The 23,661-nt window shown below is 42.7% G+C and overlaps 1 protein-coding gene across 1 annotated transcript in view; it reads left to right on the top strand.

Annotated features, from left to right (window-relative positions):
* The window catches only part of TMEM255B (transmembrane protein 255B), a 99,877-nt gene that overhangs the window by 1,735 nt on the left and 74,481 nt on the right, over window positions 1–23,661 (top strand). The window contains exons 2-3 of the mRNA XM_075590467.1: window positions 21,622–21,764; window positions 23,234–23,296. Of these exons, the coding sequence (XP_075446582.1) occupies window positions 21,622–21,764; window positions 23,234–23,296 (206 nt within the window). The remainder of the gene's footprint in view (window positions 1–21,621; window positions 21,765–23,233; window positions 23,297–23,661) is intronic.

The following is a 23,661-nucleotide window of genomic DNA, read 5'->3' as shown; positions in this document are numbered from 1 at the left end:
CAAAGTTTACATGGATGGGTGAGCAATGCTGTAAGTTTTCTGTGGTGAGACTTGCATTGTATGCAGATCAATGAACTACATGACAGGGCGTCTTATACTACTAGTCTGAGTCTTTTTCTACTTTAGAGGTTACAAGGTATTTACTGCAAGGCTGCAGTCTACTTTATTCTTTAAACATTATATATATATATATATATATATACTGTATATATATACAGTGTTCGACAAACCTATACATTTGCTCGCCCCGGGCGAGTGGATTTAACCCCCGGGCGAGTAAATATTGGCCCAAGCAGCACACGTTTGGTACTAGGTGGCGAGTAGATTTTTTTGTGTGGCGAGTAGATTTTTTGGTGATTTGTCAACCACTGATAATATATATATATATATATATATATATATATATATATATATATATATATATATATATATAGGCAATACGATACCGTGTGGTGACGAATATCAGAGGCAGCACTCCAAATGGTTGTCAAAAGAATATATTGTATTAACAAGACATCATTCCAATGTTTCGGTCCGCGTGCGGGACCTTTATCCGCACGCGGACCGAAACGTTGGAATGATGTCTTGTTAATACAATATATTCTTTTGACAACCATTTGGAGTGCTGCCTCTGATATTCGTCGCCACACGGTATCGTATTGCCTATTTGTACCATATAGGATTTGCACCCAACTTATTGATTTCCCAGACGGAGTGCTATTGTTCTTTGTTATATGATATATATAAATTATATATATATATATATATATATATATATATATATATATATATATATATATAGGTCTAAATGTCTATTTTATATGAAGATTGTATTATTTACACAAAAACACTGGTATTACCAGAAATATATCAGAAAAGGGGAGAAGTGTCCATTCAGACATAATTTGCCAGACCTAAAATATAAGATGTATATAATATTATATTTTTCATAGCAAAAGGCTGTAGGTGAATTCATCAACAGCAATTGTTACATTAACTATTTACTGGGCTTAAGAAATTAGATGTTGTTTCATCACCATACAACACTTTGATTGTTAAATGTTTAGTTTACTTACAATACCATTGAACATAATAGTAAAAAAAAAAAAAAAGCAACAATAAACACATTGATAGATGGATAGATACAGAGGTAGCTACTGTAGATAAATAGAGGTCATGTGGAACTGCAATATAAGTATCATTTCCTCCATCTCTGACTTGAACTAGTCCTATATACTGCAAACGTTATGTCCTACTACAGTGCTTGATGTTTGACTTTTATTGACCGCTACCCAAGGTTCTACTGCAAGAATTTACAATTCCCTAACTTTATTACAGAGATGTAAAACCTGGATTGTCTCAGAGGTCAATTTATACTGTATTTGGAACATCCGTTTTCAGTACATGTGGACATCTGCATTTAAAAAATAGCTTATTTATATCAATTACATACTCTGTGTTGCCTCTTGAAAACTGTATGTTTATAGCAAATTGATAAGTTCCAGCCAAAAAGATTTAGATACATTAAGTACATATTTGACCTTAACCTGAGATGACAAGATATCACCATACAGTAGTCGTGCAGATAAAACAAATGTATACATGTACGGTACATATTACAGTTTATTTTATTTGAATAGCAAGCTGCAAACACAAAGCACGGCATCATCTTATTTCTAAAATAAGCAGAAGGGAAATCACTGTGCTTGTGATGGGATTTTGGCCCTTAGTTACTAAGCGGTGCTAAGCCGGCATTTTTAGGGAGAACGCCTCTTTTGCATCTCATTAGCACTAACGTCTGTTATTGTTAATACAATGCCCTTTCTGGCTGAAAAGCAGCCGTTTTCAGCTGTGAAATTACACGTTAATTCAGAGGTGCTCAACGCCGGTCCTCAATCTCCCCAACAGGTCAGGTTTTCAGGATATTCCAGCTTCAGCACAGGTGGCACAATCAGAGGCTCAGTCGAAGACTGATTGAAGCAATAACTGATTTAGTCACCTGTGCTGAAGCAGTGATTGATTAAGCCATCTGTGCTGAGACAGGGATATCCTGAAAACCTGACCTGTTGGGAGGGTTTGAGGACTGGAGTTGAACACCCCTGCATTAAGGCATAGCGAGACGTTATACACAAGATAACAGCGAGCGCACATAAAAAACAGAATGATAATAATGATAATGAGTTAGATGGTGATAAAACTGAATGGCAGTAAATGTGGATGCAGCGTTCAATGACCCTATTGGAGATTAGGGAATCTCTCACTAAGCCCATATCCACAATGCTCTATTAAGAAAGCTAACGTCTCGCTATGAAGTGGGGACACTGGGGCGCTACCTAGATGTGCAAATAAAATATAACAGGGCGTGAGATACGCAGTTATATGATAATGGGTGAACGGCAGTGAGAGGCCGAAAGTATTAGAAATTATACTGGCCCAAACTGTCGCTGCTGCTCAGCTGAAGGAGAACCTTCCCTGGATCCTCGAATCAAAGATGTACACAAGATAACAGCGAGCGCACATAAAAAACAAAATGATAATAATGATAATGAGTTAGATGGTGATAAAACAAATGAAATGTTAGAATAGGGTGTTGGAAATGGATCACATGTGTTGCAGAGTATGATTGTCTCTGATATCGTCACTGCTGTACTCGCGACTCTTGAACGTCAAATCTTCTTCCTGGGATGCTAAAATCAGTGTGGATACTCCTGTAGACTGTGTCTGTGAATCTTCTAGGGTCTCCTCACTGTAAAATTCCTCCGATGGTACCTCAGAGAGAAGGTGAGAGTGGCAAGAATTGATCCCAAACAACCAAATAATAAATAACCGATAGGGAATATGAGTATGAAATAAAATATTATATTAATCACTCACACGTGCATGTGTGAGTGCCCTTGTTTTTGCAGACAATCTTTGATGCTTCTGCCTCGTGTTTCATCCAATGTTCAAGATTTTAAAGAACTTTCATTCTGTTCAGTCATTTGCTGGAAGACCCCTGCTTCAGACCTCCGGACGCGGAGAGAATAATAACTCTAAGCAGGAGCCGGACAGCATCTCAGTTACAGGACTTATTTGCTTTTTAGTGTAAGTCACACCTCCTATTTTTATTTATTTTGTTCTTAACCTTATGTCCAATACAGTTTTTACCCCCTTTTACCAATCTCACGATGCCTTCCACTATATGATTAAGAGGAGCTGCGTATGAACCAACATATCTGGAGTCAAGTACCTGTTATATGAGGGCACTCACATAAGCCCATGTGAGTGATTATATATATTTTCTATATACATACCAAGTCATTTCACGGTATTTTGTTCTGGGACCAACCCCCACTGTTTCTACTTATTTGTCTGAGGTACCATTGGGATGAAACACGAGGCAGAAGCATCAAAGATTGTCTGCAGAATTCTTTCTACAAGGGCACTAACACATGCCCGTGTGAGTGATTAATATAATATTTTATTTCATATTCTTATTCCCTATCAGGTATTTATTATTTGGTTGTTTGGGATCAATTCTTTCCACTCTCACCTTCTCTCTGAGGTACCATTGGAGGAATTTTACAGTGAGGAGACCCTAGAAGATTCGCAGTCTACATGAGTATCCACACTGATTTTAGCATCCCAGGAAGAAGATTTGACGTTCAAGAGTCGTGAGTACAGCAGTGACGATATCAGAGACAATCATACTCTGCAACAGATGTGACTGTCACTCACATTTGGCCGTGTGAGTGTATATCTATATTATCCATTTCCAACACCCTATTCTAACATTTCATTTGTTTTATCACCATCTAACTCATTATCATTATTATCATTCTGTTTTTTATGTGCGCTCGCTGTTATCTTGTGTACATCTTTGATTCGAGGATCCAGGGAAGGTTCTCCTTCAGCTGAGCAGCAGCGACAGTTTGGGCCAGTATAATTTCTAATACTTTCGGCCTCTCACTGCCGTTCACCCATTATCATATAACTGCGTATCTCACGCCCTGTTATATTTTATTTGCACATCTAGGTAGTGCCCCAGTGTCCCCACTTCATAGCGAGATGTTAGCTTTCTTAATAGAGCATTGTGGATATGGGCCTTAGTGAGAGATTCCCTAATCTCCAATAGGGTCATTGAACGCTGCCTCCACATTTACTGCCATTCAGATCAATTGCAGTTAACGTGGGATCGCAGTGTCGTAAACGGTATGAGAGGTTACATAGTGCATCCTAGTGTTAGTCTGGCCATACTGACCACACACGTGTAGTCACTCTAGATGTGCACAGCTCTACCTCGCAGACGATCTTCATAGACACACAAGTAAAAACAGAATCAGGAGGAATTCTTTTCTTAAAACATTCTTCCTTTATTCAACAAGTCAAATGCTTAATGAGAACACCTACCCCACTTCAAATCTAGTATACTGTTGGAAATAAAAGACTAAAAGAATGATGGAAAGGGACACATTAGTTGATACATCTCTTTGTAGTATGCAAGTCCCGTAACTCCTATTTCCAACTCCAGTTGACATTCCTCAAATCACAAGTATAGATGGATGAATTTATTTTGCGAATTTGGACATGCCGCGGATCAGGCGGTTCCTTTGGTTCGTGGATTTGCGCGAATCAGTCTCAAAAAGGGCGATTCGTCTTTCTGGATTTTTTTTTATCATTGGCAGTCCAATTTTCCAAAATCCGCCAACGGACTGAGGAATCCTCAGATAGGATTCTTTCAAAATCTGTGTGGGTTGTCTCTAATGGGAGGTTTGGATTAATCCTCACGGATTGAAATTGAAACAAATCTGTCAACGTACTTTACACAGCGGAACAGATTTTGAATGGAAAGCTCAGGAAATTCCGGGAAACCGATTTTGACTGTCTCACCCATCTCTAATCACAAGCACACAGGGAAAAATTCTCGCAAAGTACATTGATACATTCATGCAGGATAAGAGGTACCCGGTTTCACTCCAGGAAGACCTCACAAATCACAGAGCATATCGCAGTCACCTAGGGCTTTTTCAAGGGGAACAGTGTAATATATTTCACAGAGTAAAACCAGTTTGATTTAGAACATTGATGCTAAGAAATGTACTGTATGTTTAAATTTCCTCTATTTACATCAATTTAGTGTTAAATGCAGAATCTTTAGGCCTCGTTCAAGGTGCTGGCTTCGGGGGCAGGGCGTGCTGACGTGCGTGCTGCCGTGAGCAACAAAGTATTCAAATTGAATACTTGTTGTCAGGGTAGCTACTGCCCTGCCTCCGAAGCCAGGCGTTGCCGCTGACGACAGCTTCAGTAAACGAAAATTTCGTTTACTGCAGCTGAAGCAGCGTCACAGGGACCAAGGCAGCCAATGAAATCATTCTTCAGAATGATTTCAAGGCTGCAACACCTCATCCCTGCTCTCTGTCTGTGGCCGGGAGGATTAGGATGTGACGTCAAAGACACGCCCACTGAACGACAGAACGCCCAGGCTGTCGGCAGGGGATGATCGGACGTCTCCTACACCAGCAACGCGCGCACTCGCGGACGCGCGCCCTCCATATGCCAAAGCAGGCACCCTGAACGAGCCCTTAGATCTCGCTACAAAGTCTCCTTGGTGCATGCCTAGCTATGCCATTGATGGGACCTACTCTGAAATGGAGGGAAGAAGAGACATGAATATGAGAATGCATTCTAAGAGTATTATTTTATTGTAGTGTATGGTATGTAAAAATGAGAAGCTGTAGAACTATGTAACCTAAATTTCCTAGTACAGTATAATAACTAATTTTGGCAAATATAAATTGGAAAAGAGAGAAAATTACCAAGTTTTTTTTTTAATTACTATACCTTCCTTAACATGATTTTAATTCAATAATACTCAAACATGGTGTTTTATAGCTTTATATTTTTGCCCAGTGTGAGGGGAATTAAAATAGCTACTGGACATTAGTGGGTTTGTTATAATGGCTATCAGGAGACATCTAGGTTCAGGTATTGTTTTTAAGAAAAGAAAACAGAGCAGGTTGCTGCTCAAAACCAGTGATCAGATGGCCAATCAATTATTTAGGGTAAAACAATAGTAGCACTAACATGTATACTATTGTGTTACTAATCATAATATCATTTACAGCTATTCTGCGGTTTACTCAAAAGTAGCTTTGTTAATACTCATTGCACAGTAGTTGAGTTGTTAAAACAGAAACGTGTTACTACAGAATCAATATATAACAGAAACAATAGAAAGATTGAATATGATATTGAATAGTTTTTTTTTGGTCAATTAAAGTTACCAAGCTCACCGTTTTTTGTACTTGCAACGTGACAATTTTCAGCTCTAATCCTGTTACATGAAGCAGGTGCTGAATCTTTGGGTAGAAACATTTGAAAAACAAAATGCAGAAGCATAGGAAGAAAAGAGGATGTAAAGTAGGTTTTTGAAATACATTTCCAAAGCACTATGAGACTTTTCTTTGCCCTCTCCTTTAAGTCTGCGTGAGACATTGGACTAGATGCAATGAAGGTGATAGTGAGGTCGGTACTGCTACTTTTTAATCTGCTTACTACGATGTGCATGTATATGTATACATATACATATACAGCTATACTGGAGCTCTCGGCTTGATAGAGACCCCACATAGATACTTATACTGTACCAAGATAGCGGTACACTAAGAATGTTAATTTGATATCGGCACCATCTTTTGGTTTGTCCAACTCATTGCATACCTATGAGACCAGTACTACTTTTTTCATACTACTTTGAAAATATATAGCTGTACTTGAGTTCCTAGCCCAGGTTTGTAGAGACTCCACACAGACTATATATATATCGACCCACTTGAAATAGATGGGTGTCTGTACCATTGTTTACTGAGCTCTACACTTGTATGTACATCACTGTTGTATTTCTCATATCTTGTTTAATAGCGTGTTGCATGCATACAATGTGCTTACTGTACCATGACGATATATTTAGAATATGTTCGTGTTAGTATATGCTAATCTGATTAATGTAATTCTGACATAATTATGTGCTAATTCCGGATCACGTCAAGGACAGTGGTGCAAATTTTCCAATGGGAGGGCCCTGACTCACTCTCTATCACTTTTCCACCTGACGAAGAGGACTAGGCTCCCGAAACGTTGTGCCACCACTATATCTACTCAATAAAAGTTAATCATGCTTAAGCTGAAGTAGTGTGGCCCATTGAACTGTTGAGTGTGTGGATCCTTACACGGACTCAGTCTGCAGTGCACTTAGATACTGCAATGGACTATATCCCATGAGGAAAACACACAGATACTCACACCTTTCTATTCCAATAGATTCAGTAAAGGTAAATATATTGGGGGAAAAAAACCCACCATAATGTGAAGTAAACAAATCTTCACTTGAGAAAGACCCCGTTTGGTGGTTGAAACGTTGTGCCTGTTCAATAACTTCTTTTGAAAATCCGTAGTGCCCTGGAACCTTCTCCTTTTAAGTAATCAAATGTGTCATTATGCCTTCTTTGCCAGTAAGGGTACCTAACCCATCTCATTGAGAGCCGAGGTAGCACTATGGGCACAGATGGGTTTAATGAAAAACAATTTACCATATGCAAAGGTTAATACTCATCAATAAATAATCTAAACATTAAAATAATGTTTTATCCCCCCCAAAAGGTAATAAAAACATAAATAAAACGTAAAAAAAACTTGTCACCATTTGCGGCTCTTTCACTCCGCAAAATGCATTAAACTACAGTGAAAAACCCTTTGGCCTACACAAAGGTCTGATCCAAAGCCTGATGGCCATCTTCAATTCGGATCCATCCTTAATGTTGATTGAAGCCCTCGATCTTTGGTTACTTGAAGTATAATCCATAAAGACTAATTCTTCTTCACCTGTTAATGGACTCCCATCTTCACAGGTCCTATCGCTGCTGGCAGCTGAGGTGGTGGTACATGAGGGCTCGGATACACGTGTGAGTGTCACATGCCCACCCTAGCGGGCTGACCAATCAAAACAGAAGTGGAGCACCCTCCACTTCCGTTTCCCACATCTGGGGTCCAACCATGTCACATGATGGCTCCAGGAACCATCACATGACACAGAGTTACCAGTGGAGCTGATGACACCCAGCACTGAATCAGTTAAAAGTGAGATGAATAAAAAATTTTTTTTTTTTTTTAAAGAAATGGTATACTGTACACCATTTACTTGTAGCATGCCATACAATTCAAGCATTCCAACTGGAAAAGACAAACAATCATTCACTACTTGTTTTTTTTCTTCATTTATCTTGGCCCATTACATTTAATGGAAGGGCAATTTGATTTTCTTATAAAAAAAATAACTGTAGAAGGAAGAGTAGTCAAGAAAGAAATTACATTTTGTAATGGCTAATTATTCATTACCTGAAAATGAGGAAACAGTGCTTAAATTGTGTATGGTGTAGCTGTAAATTTATTGTTCTAGACCAGGGGTGAGCAAACTTTTTATGCCGAGCCCCCCTTTTAATCCATAAAATTTCTCGGGCCCCCCCTGCCTTATGTAATCAAAATCACATGACGTCAGTGCACGTGAGCTGGTTCAGCCATTGAGGGCGAACCAGCTTTGTAACGCCCCCGCCACGCGTCTACAAAAAAAGTATTTATAGCTGAAACTACATAACTTAAAAATAAATATTATAATATTTGTCTAATAGCGTTCCCATTTCTGCTGTATTATTAATCTCTCTCTTCCCGCCACATTAGAACCTCTCAGGACCTCTCTCCCCTCTTCCAGTCTCTCCCTCTCCCTGTATTTCTCACTCCCCCTCCAGTCCCTTTCTATTCCTCCCCTCAGTGTCTCCCCCTCCATCCCCCCAACTCTCTTTCCCTCCAGCCAGTGTGTCTCTTTCTCCCTCCACCCATTGTCTCTCACTCTCTCCCCTCTTCCAGTCTCACACTCCTCTTCCAATCTCTCCAACTCCCTGTATTTCTCACTCCCCCTCCAGTCCCTCTCTATCCCTCCCCTCAGTGTCTCCCCCACTCTCTTTCCCTCCCCGTGTGTCTCTCTCTTTCTCCCTCCCCCTAGTGTCTCCCTCCCTCCATTGTCTCTCACTCTCATTCCAGCCATTGCCTCTCCCTCCAGCCATTGCCTCTCCCTCCCTCCAGTGTCTCTCTTGCACTCTCCAACCAGCTATTGTTTCTCCCTCCACCCGGTGTCTCTCTCACACTCTCCCTCCAGCCATTGTGTGTCTCTCTCCCTCCTGCCAGTGTCTCTCTCATCCCCATCCCCATGTAGCTCTTTCACCCCCCCTCCCCATGTCACACTCACTCTCACCCTCCTCCCCATCTCACTCTCACCCCCCTCATGCCACTCACACCCTCCCCATGCCACAGTCTCACACTCACTCCCCCATGTCCCAGTCTCACTCCCACCCCCCCATGTCCCAGTCTCACTCTCCCACCCCCCCATGTCCCAGTCTCACTCCCCCCCATGTCCCAGTCTCACTCCCCCCATGTCCCAGTCTCATTCCCCCCCCATGTGCCAGTCTCACTCACCCCCCATGTGCCAGTCTCACTCACCCCCCATGTGCCAGTCTCACTCACCCCCCATGTGCCAGTCTCACTCACCCCTTCTCCCCATGTCACACACGCTGCTGATACAGGAAGCAAGGAAATGCTGCTGTGTACTGTAGCACAGCGGAGCACAGCGCCACCTAATGGCCAAAAGAAAAATTGCAGCTGCAGACGGCTTTTTTTCCTCTGCTACTGGCAATATCGCCGCTGCTTCCTGCGCCCCCCCTAAACAATCTTGCGCCCCCCCCAGGGGGGCGCGACCCCCAGTTTGCGCACCGCTGTTCTAGACAATGCTATTCTTTACTCACATTTTTTTCAATTTTTTTTATTGTTTAGATTTTATTAACCATTTTGCATGGTTCTTGGGGTGGGGGTACATAAAAGAAAAAAGGGATGGGGTACAACCATACATTTGGGTAAAATCGCAGTGAAGGGGAAGAAAATGGAGGGGCATAGCATTTGTACATACACATTAGATAATATATCAGTTTTAACATACTATAATATATCATAGCATCCAAAATATTTGTAATTTAATAATACCATGTACTACAGTATGCAGAAACCAAGGCGTCCACATTTCCAAAAATCGTGAGGTGGAGCTATTTAAATAGGCAGAGAGCTTTTCCATATATACTACCAGCATATGCCAAATATTGTTATTTATTTGTAAAATGATTTTTGATTTGTTTTTATTTTGGTTGTCTATATGTTTCCCTAGTAGTGTATACAGTGGGTCATGAGGATATTAACCTGCAAGATGCTGTTTATTAAAGCAAGCACAGCTTTCCACAATGGGTATGATCAGAATATACTGTATGCAATAAGGGCCCCATATTACCGCAGCTGCACCAGCACAGTGAGGTGACGTTTTGGGGTAAAAAGTGTTTTCTGGTAGTGGCTAGGTACCATCTATATATTAGTTTGTAGATGTTCTCTTTTATCACAACACAGGAGGTGTTTTTGGAAGCATCCTCCCATATATCTTGTCATGTGTCTAAATCTAAATTGGTGTTAAGATCTTTTTCCCAGGCTGCCATATATTTATCTGATACCAGTTTGACCTTGGCAGGAGTCAGATTATGATATAGCGTAGAGATAATGCCCTCTGTAAGGGATTAGTGTAAGCACCAACACTCAAATGTAGTGGGATCGTGAGAGCGGTCTGACATACTGTATATAGATTGTATATAATGGCGAATTTGGGGAAATGTATAGAATTCAGAGTAGAGAATGTTATGGCTGGATTGCAGTGAAACAAAAGAGGGAACCTTCCCATGGATAAGAATATCGTTGACTCTTAAGAGTCCATTCTGAACCTAAGAGTTTGTTTGTCGGTTGCCTAAGTAAAAGGGGAGGGAGGAGTCCGAAAACAAGGGCTGCATGGGAAAAGGAGGGTTGGTTAATTAAAACCTGGGTTTGAGAGAGTCCCATAGGATGCAAGAGAAAGACAGTATTGAATTTGTGTAGATCTCAGTTGGTCTGGATTTTTTATTAAAGTCAAAGAACATCTGTAAGTCCAACTGGAGAGCAGAGCAAATTTTCTAGTTCTATCTATCGTTTGCCGGACGGGTTTGATTGCTCACACATATTTTTTTTTTTAAAAAACAGACTGCACAGTCCATTACGTGAACTCAAAATAAATATAATTCATGTACATCACAGAAATAACCATATAAGTCACTTTCCAACTTGTCTTAGATCAAATTTATACAACAATCACAAAAGTTACTTAGTGCACAGTATAAATGGTCAATGTTATTTTTATTGACCCGTTTCTGCTGCTATATCTTTTTTCTTTGCAATAAACCCTCCCCACCCAGCTGTACCAAAGCATTAATTGTTATTGTGCAAGTCATTGTTTGATTATTCTGCAGTTAGCAAAAAGTGATATTACTGTAAAGAAGTAGAATTATTCCCCTTCTCTCCTGTACTTGCACTCCCATTCACAGCCTTACAAGTCATTATGCTTTTCCCTGTGCAGCATTGCAAAGGTGCATCCGTTCCTCTCTAACATTGGCTCCTTTTCACTATATTGTGAGGTCAGCTTCATTCAAATCAATGGGACTAACTTCTTCTCCAGCATCAGGAAATGGCTATCTTCTCCGTGTTACAAGTTGTGAGAAACAGTGGTAGATTTGTCATCTTCCTCAACTGGCTGAAGGAAGTTGAGTTCTCTGATGCTAACTGGACAAGAATTCAGTGTTCTTGACTCTTATTTCCCTTTTCCCCTGGCCTTTAATAAACATAAAAAATACTAACAGAAATAAAAAAAAATGGTAATAAAGCATATCAGAAACAAATACAATTGAAGTATTGAGGTATAGTAGACAAATCAAACAAATGCATAAAATCACTGACATTGGTTGTTGAATAAATAAAAAACATACAAAAGGGTATTGGTACATTGTTCGTATACATATATCCTGGTAACATTTACAGGAAACCAAACTCATGAATACAAAGGATATGACCTAGAGCAGGGGTGTGCAAACTTTTTGCCCTGCGCCCACCTGCCTGCTCTCCCTCACTGCTTGTGCCCTCCCTTATCTCTTATCAAGTGTCAAATAACGCTGCGGGGCATGTGATGTCACATCGCGTGACCCCATTGCATCATTTGACTCCGCGTTGCCATTGAGACGTGTCGCCCGAAGCCGTCTGAATCAAAGTAAGTGAGTTACAGAGGCCTTGCACGGTCCCCCAGTATTTAATTTAAATGCTTTGGGGAAGAGCGCGGGACCTCTGTAACCGCCACACTTCTCCAAAAAAAATCTTGCGCTCCCCCGCCACCCCCAGTTTCTGCACCCCTGACCTAGAGGATCAGAAGTTGCTTTGGGACTGTAAAATGCACTATGTCTTTGTATTGTCACAGCAGCATAAAAAAACTCTGCATTCCAGTTTTTAGGACACAAAATAATTGTTTATTATCCGAAAATATTACTTACATTCAGACACAGCAGATAAATGGCAGTGAAATCAAATAAGGCTGTGCTTATAGCGCCGGCAACGTCGCCATAAAACAAATGTATTGCCGTCGTTGTGTGTGCTTATAGTAAGCGCAGCGCGACGTTGCGATGTTAGCAACGTGAAATTTAGAAGCCGGTCAGATTTGGTTTTTCAGAGGCTATCGCCACATGTGACAGCCTCTGAACCAATCAATTACCTTGTTGCCCGCGACGTCGCTATTCTGGACTCAGGATCTTAACTTTATTGCAGAAGTAGAAAACAAAGGATGCTTGTAGGTGTAGTGTGAGTAGAGAGTGCTTCTCTGTTTGAATGCTTGTATGAGGTTAGACTACGGTAAAACAGAAAGCCATGCCGGGGTAGTTAGCAGGCAGATACTGTACTCACTGTGTCCTGGGTGGATAAGGAAGTGAGGAGCAAGGGTCACACTAGAAGTGAGATGGGACTAACTAACTGTCAGCAAGACAGGGGGGGAACAGAATAGCTTAGGAGAATAGGAGGTTGCTAGGGCAACCAACATTAACTAGGGCTGTGTAAACAACATATGTATCGATAATGTTGCCTTTCACATGCACCTAGCTGCTAGGACAGGGAAAATATCAGGCAGCCAAACTAGGGAGACATGAATCCTATGTGCTGCAAAGTGAGACAGAAAATATGAGATCCTGTTCCAGAACAGTCGCCGCAAAGCGAATTACAACTATCGCTAGCGGCGACGGGTGACATCACCCGTCGCCGTCGCGCGCACTATAAGCGCGGCCTAAGTTATGTTTCTTTCAAAGAGATTGCATATAATTCCTTTTCCTGTGTGGAATCCTTCTGTCTTATCTTTTCCCCTTCTGATATTATCCTGACTGCCTTATCTAACTAGTCTGTCATTATACAGGTGTAACCCTGTTCCCCCCACCCAATCTCACATAGGGCCTCCTAGGGGAAATACTGCTCTGGTTACATGGCTTTGTGTGGTGCATACCTGCTGGTAACAGGGGGCCCTGGGTCTCCCGCATAATATTGTAGGGGAATAACAGGACAGGCTTCTGGGGTCTTGCCCGAATTCTACTCACAGGTGCAGCGCCTCCATCTCGTGCAGCCCCCAGGTGTGTGGGGTGAAGTCTCTGCAAAAGAACTGTCGTCCCCCTCCTCCTAATATACTTCACTCTTAGGCAGGAGGTATTAAAAAAACTCAGGATGCTTTATTTTGGTTCCTTCTTTAGCAGCCACAGGTGATGGCAGTTAGAGGGTATTCACCCTCAGGATGTCCCTGGATCCACTCCCAGCCAAAGGGCACCGAGAATGGTCCTTGCTCTTCCCCTATTCCTTTGTGGAATAGGAGGTATAGGTTTCCCTCACCGCTCCCCGGAGGGAGGGCCTCAAGCCTGCCAGAGCCCTGACAGCTTGGTTGGGTAAACCTTGCCCCTCTCACAGTAGAGGCAGACTGACTAAATCAGGAAGTGCAACTCGCTAAAACAGTACCAGTGAGAACCAGCCCTTGGTCACTGATTGGACAGCAGGCCTGATTGCCCACCTTCTCTGACTCGCTGAGCTGCATGTGTGAGGAAAACCCATGATTACTCCTGGCAACCTACCCTTACTAGTCTTTACTGCCAGGAGGAGGACAGAATAATAGCCCAAAACTACCCAGGGCTACACAGGAAATATCCCTTAGTTAGTACTTCCTTATTATGACCGAATATGGTATTACCCTATGTCTTTACAGATCACTCCAGTCCATTTAACATGTCATACCTCCTTTTGTACAAACTATATAAGGAGCTACCGCAGTTATTTTCAGATTTTATTGCATCGGCTTTACCATCAGTTGTCTATAGCAACTATCTGTCACACGTTGGCCCTTCCCCAGACATCCCCAAAACAGCTGTAATCGCATTATGACTAACCTTTATCTCTTGATTGAAAAATACCTTCTATGTAACAAAATCTACAGAGAAGATTATTTTCTTGACAGAATAATTCATGTATGGCATCTGTTCGTATATTCCATCCAAACCTAATGCATTTACTTACAAAATAATAAATATGAATGAAAATCTTACAGGGACTCAAATATTACATAATTTATTGAGGGAACTGGAAAGTGCGTTCATTTTTCCATAAGCATGATATGCCAGATTCTAGCTCTGATCTGGCATAAGTTCTGATGCTTCCACAATACCACTATTATACATGTAGTAGTCAATAGAATATTGTAAAATAAGTTATCCTTCTACTTAGTTCATACCTCCACGTGCATGGCCAAAAGTGCTGATTTGGGCTCACAATAAATAGATTTGCATAAAACAGCAAAGATCAAATTCAGCACCTAGCTAAAAGAATTTGGGTAGCTTTGAACTTTCCAGAAATGATTCTAGAACTGAGAGAGGAGCTATGTGGTGGAACACAGCTATGAAACCTTAAAAGAGTATGTGGTGCAGCGATCCCCTGTAGTGGTATTACTTACAAGGTAGCATGTTTCTTAGATTCTGAAGGTGCTACCACAGCTGCAATGCTCCTTTCTTTCTATGCACAAGTAGCCTGCACTTTCCCCTTTTCCTTTTGAAACCATATACAAAGTCACACGCCTTCCTCTTCTGAGACAGGCTCTGGCTCTTGAGCCCTGCCCTCTCTCTAGCAGTGCACCAATGATATCTAGTGACTGCCTGGTCACATGATCTTCCACACAGAACATTGCATTCTGGGTACTCTTCTGCAGCTCTAACAGTGAATTAAATAACCCCTGATACGCGATGGATTACAGGAGAATGGATCAATCGGCAATTTAGCTAAAAGGTTGTCAGTGTGCAGATTGTATTGATGTACATGTAGCCCTCTTTCCCTATGACTAAACGGGTCTACTGGTGCTATCTTTACCTGCTGGCTCACAGAGATCTGAGCCTCCGCTACTGGGAGCCTGGGGCAACAATATAAGGACTGATGGCGCCTCCACTTGCCCAGGATCCCCAATATATGAGATTTCCCTGAACAAGAACAACAATAACAGCTCGCATATATATATATATATAACGTAATCCTTTACTATAGAGTATATGCACATATATATATATCTCCATGATATACCAGTGGCCCCTGCCACATGTCACCTTGAGTAGTGTCCCCCCACCACCGTGTATATCCCACACCGTGTCCAGTGTAACCGACCAGTCTCTTGGTCACTTAACCTCCCAAGTGTCCTCAAAGAACCCACCTTCCCAAGGCGGGATCAGTGCCTGTAAGGTACCGGTTTGTTGGTGCACGTGTGCAATACCTGCCGGGCGTTCCAACTCCCGGTTGCAGATTCTTCACAAAGGATCTGCAGATCCAGCGTCGTCTCTCACGAGAAGTCCCACACCGCAGGAGATGCCTCCACGTGCCATGACGTCCAATAGTCTGAGCCCAGACTTATGATGACAGGCTCCTCACCGCAACGCTGAGTCCCTGACTAGCTCTACACACTAATCAGGCAAAGTCCCTGTCTATTGGCTGTTCCCTGCAGCAACCACAAGCTAGTGATGTCTCAGGGCCTGCACTGGGGCCTTGGGAGAATACTGGCCTATGCAGTGGGTCACTGACCCTTGCGCTCATGCACCTCCTCTCCCCCTGCTCTCCCAGCCTCCTCTGACTAGCATGGTCCCTAGTCTGTCAGCCACAATCTCTCAACCCTATTGGCTCTCCAGGGACAGGTGACTGCCCAGAGGCTCATGGGAGTCGTAATCCCAGCTGAGAGCCTCCTCCTCACTGGTCCCGCTTCACACGCTTTCCACTGCGCATGCGCCAGCTCTCTGCAATGACCGCCGCAGCTCTCGGGACCCTGCGCATGCGAGAACTGAACCAACATGGCGGTGCCCTGCATCTGCAGTCACCGGGTGCCCCCGGCGACTCGGACGCCCACGCAGCCCTCCCTGGCACACGCAGAGGTGAGAAAGGGTCACCGGAACCTCAGGGCTACATCCATATTGAATGGAATTTTTTTTTAAACAGCAGCTTGAACTGCAGCTTTAATGTAAAATATCTCTATTTTGGTGGAATTAGGAAATGCACATTCACTACTGGATGGCAAGTTTTTTTAAGCGCCCAATAAATATATAAGCAGATATCTCTGGGCTGCAACAGCATGAAAAAAAGGAAGGGAATGTCCTTAATTTCATAAGCAGAATTGAGACAACATCACCCAATTGAGAACATTTTTTAAATGAGAATCACAGTTTCAGACCTAAACCTCCGAAGAACAAAATCAGTGAGGCTCAGGGCCCTCAACTAGTACATGGCATTTTAATAGAAATGTACTGATTTTCTATCAGCGAGGCTCGTTTGAAGTCAACGGCTGTAATTCATAAAACAGGGGTCGTGCCGAACTGGGCCCTGTGGCACAGCAACTCCCATTGAAGTGCCCTGATCGGCACTCTCAGTTTAATGAATACCCTCTATGAGAGTGTTGGTGCTAAAACTAAGTGAAACTTATTGCAAATCAATGATGTAGTTTGAATGGCATTATTGTTATTAACGCTGCCTGAATGCATATCTTGGAAAACTCCTGAAATTTCCAATTATCCTGTCCCTTAACATGATATAATTTAACGGTAAATATACATTTCCTTCTTTAAAAAAAAAAAGCAATTATACAATAGCTGACACAATCTTTACCCTTAACCCAAAGCTGAAGATCTTTATTACTCCTGTCCTAAGCTAGATAACATTTTATCACCTCAATGCTTTCACATTGAGCAGATATGTTTTCTTTGGATAACCAGGATGAATAGGGCTTTTCTCCTCTAGGTAATGAAATGTCCTTCTAGAATGATAACACTTATATGGAAGTGATTCTGCAGCAGAACCATTTTTTATCCTTCAGTTTAGCTCTCACAACGGTGTATAGTTATTCAGCAAAGTAGAAAGAGAAGTATTATTTGGGACGTGTTTTTCCATTATAGGTGTTGTTATATATCGGAATGAAATCTGATTATTTGCTTGAAAGTTTTTAGAATACTCTTTGTTTACTATATAATGGAATGTTAGTGAATGATCTAGTACAGGGGGGGGGGGGATCTAGTGCAGGAGGGGGGGGAGGAGGGGGTCAACCTGATTGGTAGTTGGAGCCAGAATTTACCAATGTCATTGTCAAAGGGCCACAATTAAAAACAATTCAAATGAATACCTGTATACACTGACACAGAACATAACCTGACGTGTCAGTGTATAGGGCCATCAGGCTATGATCTGTGTCTGTGTGTCGTGCCGTCAGGTTATGCTGTGTCAGTGTATAGTGCGGAGTATAATCTGACGGCACTATACACTGACACAGAGTATGTAGCCAGCAGCACTATACACTGACCCAGGGTATAGCCTGACAGAGTAAAAGTCAGGGTGGGAGGGGGGGGGGGGACAGACAGAGGGTGACACATGTGGAAGAGGGGTTACACATGGGGAGGGAAGAAGAGGGGATGACACATGGGGTGGGGGGAAGAGTGGGTCACACATGGGGAGGGGGACGAGGGGATGACACATGGGGAGGGGGGAAGAGGGGGTGACACATGAGGATAGAGGGAAGAAGGGGTGACACATGAGAGGGGGAAGAGGGGGTGACACATTGGGAGGGGGGTGACACATGGGGAGAGGGGGAAGAGGGGATTACACATGGGGGGGAAGAGGGGATGACACATGGGGAGAGGGAAAGAGGGGATGACACATGGGGAGAGGGGGAAGAGGGGATGACACATTGAGAGGGGGGAAGAGGGGATGACACATGGGAAGAGGGGGTTGTCAGGACCGCACCTCCGCGCCTCCTTGATCACTGGCGCCCACGTCCCGCCGCAACAGCTGCACGGCCACGTACCCCATACCTCTGCTGGTCCATGCTCCATCAGCACATCGCCCCCACCTCCCGAGAGTGTACGGCGGGTCCCGTCTGGGTGCGCATCTTGGCGCATCATGCACCAACCTTGGGCGCGCGCGTGTACCCATTTAAGGGACTAATGCCTGCACTAATCTCATGTGGACTACACCTGAGGCACATCCAGCCTCGGCCTATCACCGTTCCACGTATGTCTGACCACTCCTCCTCTCTTCCCCTCATTGGCTCTCTCCTGTATTTAGGTTCACTCTGCCCTTTGGTTGTTGCTGAGCATAGACCTTTCTATGCACCATGCTCATTTACAGCCTGAGTACCTGTCTCTATCGGTATCCGCATCTCTGTTGTGACCCTGCTTGTGCCTGACCTGTCTCTTCTTGTTCCCCTGGACCACGGCATGTTTATCGGACTTCTACTCTCTCCACGACCACGGCTTACGGACTTCGACCATTCTACGCTCTCGACTCTACGACCATGGCTTATGGACCTCGACCATTCTACCCTCTCCAACCCCGGACCATAGGCAAGTACCCGCTACCCTCTCCACTCTCCTACCCTGACCCGGCTACACGTTCATGACCCTGCAATCCGGATCCATCCCCGTGGCTTAGGGCGGTGGTTATATATCTTCCCCACCTCAGCCCTGCGGTCCAGTCCAGGTTGTAGTGAGCATCCGTGACAGGGGTGACACATGGGAAGAGGGGGAAGAGGGGATGACACATGAGAAGAGGGGAAGAGGGGGTGACACATGGGGAGGGGGAAGAGGGGGTGACACATGGGGAGGAGGAAAGAGGGGATGACACATGGGGAGAGGGGAAGAGGCGGTGACACATGGAAGAGGGGGAAGAGGGGATGGCACATGGGGAGGAGAAAGAGGGGGTGACACATGGGGAGGAGGGAAGAGGGGATGACACATCGGAAGAGGGGGTGACATATGGGGAGGAGGGAAGAGGGGATGACACATGGGGAGAGGGAAATAGGGGGTGACACCGGGGAAGAGGTGGTGACACATGGGGAGGGGGGAAGAGGGGATGACACATGGGGAGAGGGGAAGAGGTTGTGACACATGCGGAGAGGGGAAAGAGGGGGTGACACATGGGGAGAGGGGGAAGAGGGGATGACACATGGGGACGAGGGAAGAGGGGATGACACATGGGGAGAGGGGAAGAGGGGGTGACACATAGGGAGGGGGAAGAGTGGATGACACTGGGGAAGAGGTGGTGGCACATGGGGAGGGGGGAAGAGGGGATGACACATGCGGAGAGGAGAAAGAGGGGGTGACACATGGGAAGAGGGGGTGACACATGGGGAGAGGGGGAAGAGGGGGTGACACATGGGGAGGGGAGAAGAGGGGGTGACACATGGGGAGAGGGGAAGAGGGGGTGACACATGGGGAGAGGGGAAAGAGGGGGTGACACATGGGGAGAGGGGGAAGAGGGGTGACACATGGGGAGAAGGGGAAGATGGGGTGACACATGGGGAGAGGGGATGACAAATGGGAAGGGGGGGAGAGGGGATGACAAATGGGAAGGGGGGAAGAGGAGGTTACACATGGGAAGAGGGGGTGACACATGGGGTAGTGGGTGACAAGGGGGAGACGGAGCAGTTGAAGTGATGCGGAAAGGCAGTTGGAGTGACGGGTGGGTAGTTGGAGTGACAGGGCAGTTGGTACGAAGGGGTGACGGGAGCAAGGGAATGACAGGGGGCAGTGGTGGACAAGAGGGTGATGGGGGCAGTTGAGGGGATAAGGGAGTGAGAGGAGGGTAAGGGAAGGCAGTGGAGAAAAAGGGAACAATAATGTGATTGTCTCCTTCCTGCACAGCCAGCACTGCGTGGAGCTCCCAGCAGGCAGAGTGTATACTCCAGGGGTAGCCAACACCAGTCCTCAAGAGTTACCAACAGGTCAGGTTTTCAGAATATCTCTGCTTCAGGATATCTCTTTGCCAGGATATCTCACTCAAAGACTGAGCCACTGATTGAGCCACTTGTGCTGAAGCAGGGGTATCCTGAAATTCTGACCTGTTATTAGCTTCTGAGGACTGGAGTTGGCTACCCCTGGTATACTCACTGTACCCTGTGCTGCGTGGAAGCCCACCAGGGGGTTCCTCGTCCATAGGAGATCAGGAGAGGAGCTACTTAGAGGGCACTCTAGCTTCTAGTCTCCCATGTCTCTATGGTCTCTCTGCCTGCAGTCACTTTTTCCCCTTCTCTTCAGGAAGCACTGAAGGGCTGCAGGCGGCACTCAGGCCACAAACTGTGTAATCTCTATATTAGTGCAGTGGTGTGCCAGCCTAAACCAGCTTTACCCAGCTTTGATAGGATAATTAAAACACCTACCAAAAATATTATAATAATTTTCAGTATTAAAACCTGCAATGTACAGATCTAGCCAGCATTACTGCCCTCATTAAGGCGGCAATGATGTAAATAAAAAAAAATAGAAGGGGTTGTGTAAAATCTGGTGTTAAATGACGCACAAGCTCTGATACCGAGTGTCCCTTAATGGGGACAATAGCATTATTATCTACAACCGTAGACTCCAGAATAGGGAATTAAAGATACCTATAATAACGGAGGTAATATTGCTGGTAGCTAGCAAATCTTCTTATGTTACAATGGATTAAAGACAAACTCCCTACACTGGAAATTGTGATAAACGACGTCTTTAAACTTATAAGAATGGATAAAAAGGAAGCAAGCTTACATATATATATTTTGAAATATGGTACCCATCTACAGTATATAATGGGACCGGGAACAAATTAAAAAGACCTTTGCAAATACTACATGGGAATTTTACAAACAATTAAGTAATGCTATTAGGAAGAGATCCATCTAATACACTATAACGAAACACCACATTTTTTTTCTCGAAAGTCGATATTTTGCAACTGAAAATTGGTTATTGGCGTTAAATGTTATATTGCTTAATTGTTTACTCCTGTTTGATTTCAATATATAAAGTAGACTTTTCTTTTAATGTTGCATTTTGAGTTGATGGATAAATTCAAAATGGAAAAGTATTTTTACGCACAATGTATGTGATTTAATAATTGAAGTACCTAAACCTAAAATACAAAATGCTAATTATATGTACAGTATATTGTGATTTCTCTTTTGTATTTGAAAAAACAAAAACTATAAAAAAAAATACTCAATTATAAAAAATAAAAAAAAACTATTATACATAACATCGTTATTAGAATGAAGCCCATATTATAATAACTATTTTGACATATTCATGTGAGGTACTTGAGATAACGTGGTTTACTTTTTATTTTAATTATTTTTAGAGCAGTTTGTTAAGAGGAAGCGGACATCCCTGTGGTTCACAATCTCCCTTCTTGTAGTGTCTGTTTTCATACTGACTATAGGCCTGGCAGCAACCACGAGAACAGAAAATGTCACGGTTGGAGGTTACTATACAGGCATTATTGTAAGTATATCACTTTATCACATGAACTACTGTATATGCTATCTTGTTTTTTCCATTGCAGATTCTTTGAACTCTGGCTTATTGAAGTACTAATACCCAATTGCAATAATGCACTATTCTATTTTTCTCCTGGAGGTATACTTTAGCCAAGTTTCCAAAATGTGCTTTTAGACTCAGGATTTGACGGTGACTATCACATTTTTGTTACTAACACTGACAAAATAGTTCTCCCTCTTTGCAGATTTTGCTAAATCTCATCATTTCTGTCATTTATAAGTACAGAACTTTCTAAAAATTCTCCATCATAGTCTGAGTTACACAATCTTTCTTCCAGTTGGATTTGAAACGAACAATCTGTTTGCAATGAATTTACTAAATACTAAAGTAGCATGTATGAGCTTTGCTTTGTGATCAGCAACTTTATTGGAAAGTCTTCATTGTGGAATATGCTTTTTGCTCTTTATAAGAAATACCAAGCACTAAAGATACAATCTTTCAATTTATCAGTTTTTTCAAAACTACTTGATTTCTTTGTTTTTTTACCCTGAAGAACTATTGATTGTTGCTTCATTGTGCACTATTAAATATACAGGTACAGTAGCTGTACATTGGTAATGCAGTTCTTACATGTCATTTTAACATATTTATTTGTTCTCCATAATCACAATGATCTAATTAAAATCATTACATCATAGACGTAAAAAATGAGTTCCCTGTCAATACTTCTATCAAATATTCTGTTGGGCTACTATGTGCAATGATGGGGTAATTCTGCTATAGATGTGAAGAACTGAGGACCATGAAGCTCCATGAAGTCGCTTAATGTGATTTTAACTTGACGGAATGTTAATACTCACAGTATATCTTTAAGAGACAGTAACATAACATTAAGCCATGTATTCTCCAGTAAAGTGTACAGCATTATAACTTGCAGATATTGAGAGTGACAAGCAAATGATTCACTATCATCCCATTGCATAGACTAAAGTCTGTTAAGGCTGATGCTGGGACTGAACTCTATGTTAGTTAGGCGTCTGGATGGGTGTAACGCAATAATTACATATAATTTAACTAACGCACAGTAGCTTTATTTCCCGGCGTTACTTCCCTCTCTTCTCTTTCTCAACTTGTGCTAAAGACCTATTTCAGAGTCCAAATCAGAGTGAAGCAGAGACGATAACGCAACGTTAATGTTACAATAATGTGACGTCAAGCCTACGTTAATGAGATCTAGAACGGTTGTTGTTTTTGTGTATAATTAACTTGGAGGATACTTCTTAACCTCAGCGAACATCTCTCCATTTCTGTTTTAGATTACACATTATAAACTCTGACTTAACAGAGCTTTGTGGATCTAGCCATCAGTGTTTGTTATGTGAGGACGATAATGTTAGTATTTAGGACTTGAAGTTATGTGTACCTCCTCTTTCAGATGACCATATTTTGCTTGTTTTGCTTTGTGGCTTCAGCTTGGCTTTGGATCTTTCCTTGGCATTATTGGAATCCATCTGGTTGAAAACAGAAGACAAATGGTGAGTAAAATAACGCTTAGAAGATTTATTTAATGTACATTCAGTGTGTGATTCACCAAATGGGGCAAAGTGTTTTAGCAAAAGCCGTCAACAAATAGCTAATACAACCACTAAAGCAAACACATGTCCTTCCTTGTCCACACTTCCCATTCATGAGGAAGTCTGTCTTCTTAAGTAGTGAATTGGCAGCCTTAACTCTTTCACTGTCTCAACTTTATTTTGCTATATAAAAGATTCCTATACAAGTTGGTTAAAAATATAGCCATAGTGACAATAACTATTCTTTGCCCTTACCAATGATTTAACTTTATGCCATATACAAGTGATTATTGTACTAAAGTCTAACATGATTGAAACATTTCAGA

The sequence above is a fragment of the Ascaphus truei genome, chromosome 3 (genome assembly GCF_040206685.1).
Source record: "Ascaphus truei isolate aAscTru1 chromosome 3, aAscTru1.hap1, whole genome shotgun sequence".
Taxonomy (NCBI): domain Eukaryota; kingdom Metazoa; phylum Chordata; class Amphibia; order Anura; family Ascaphidae; genus Ascaphus; species Ascaphus truei.
Note: the sequence above shows the minus strand (reverse complement) of the source record. Positions and strands in the feature narration are given on the sequence as shown.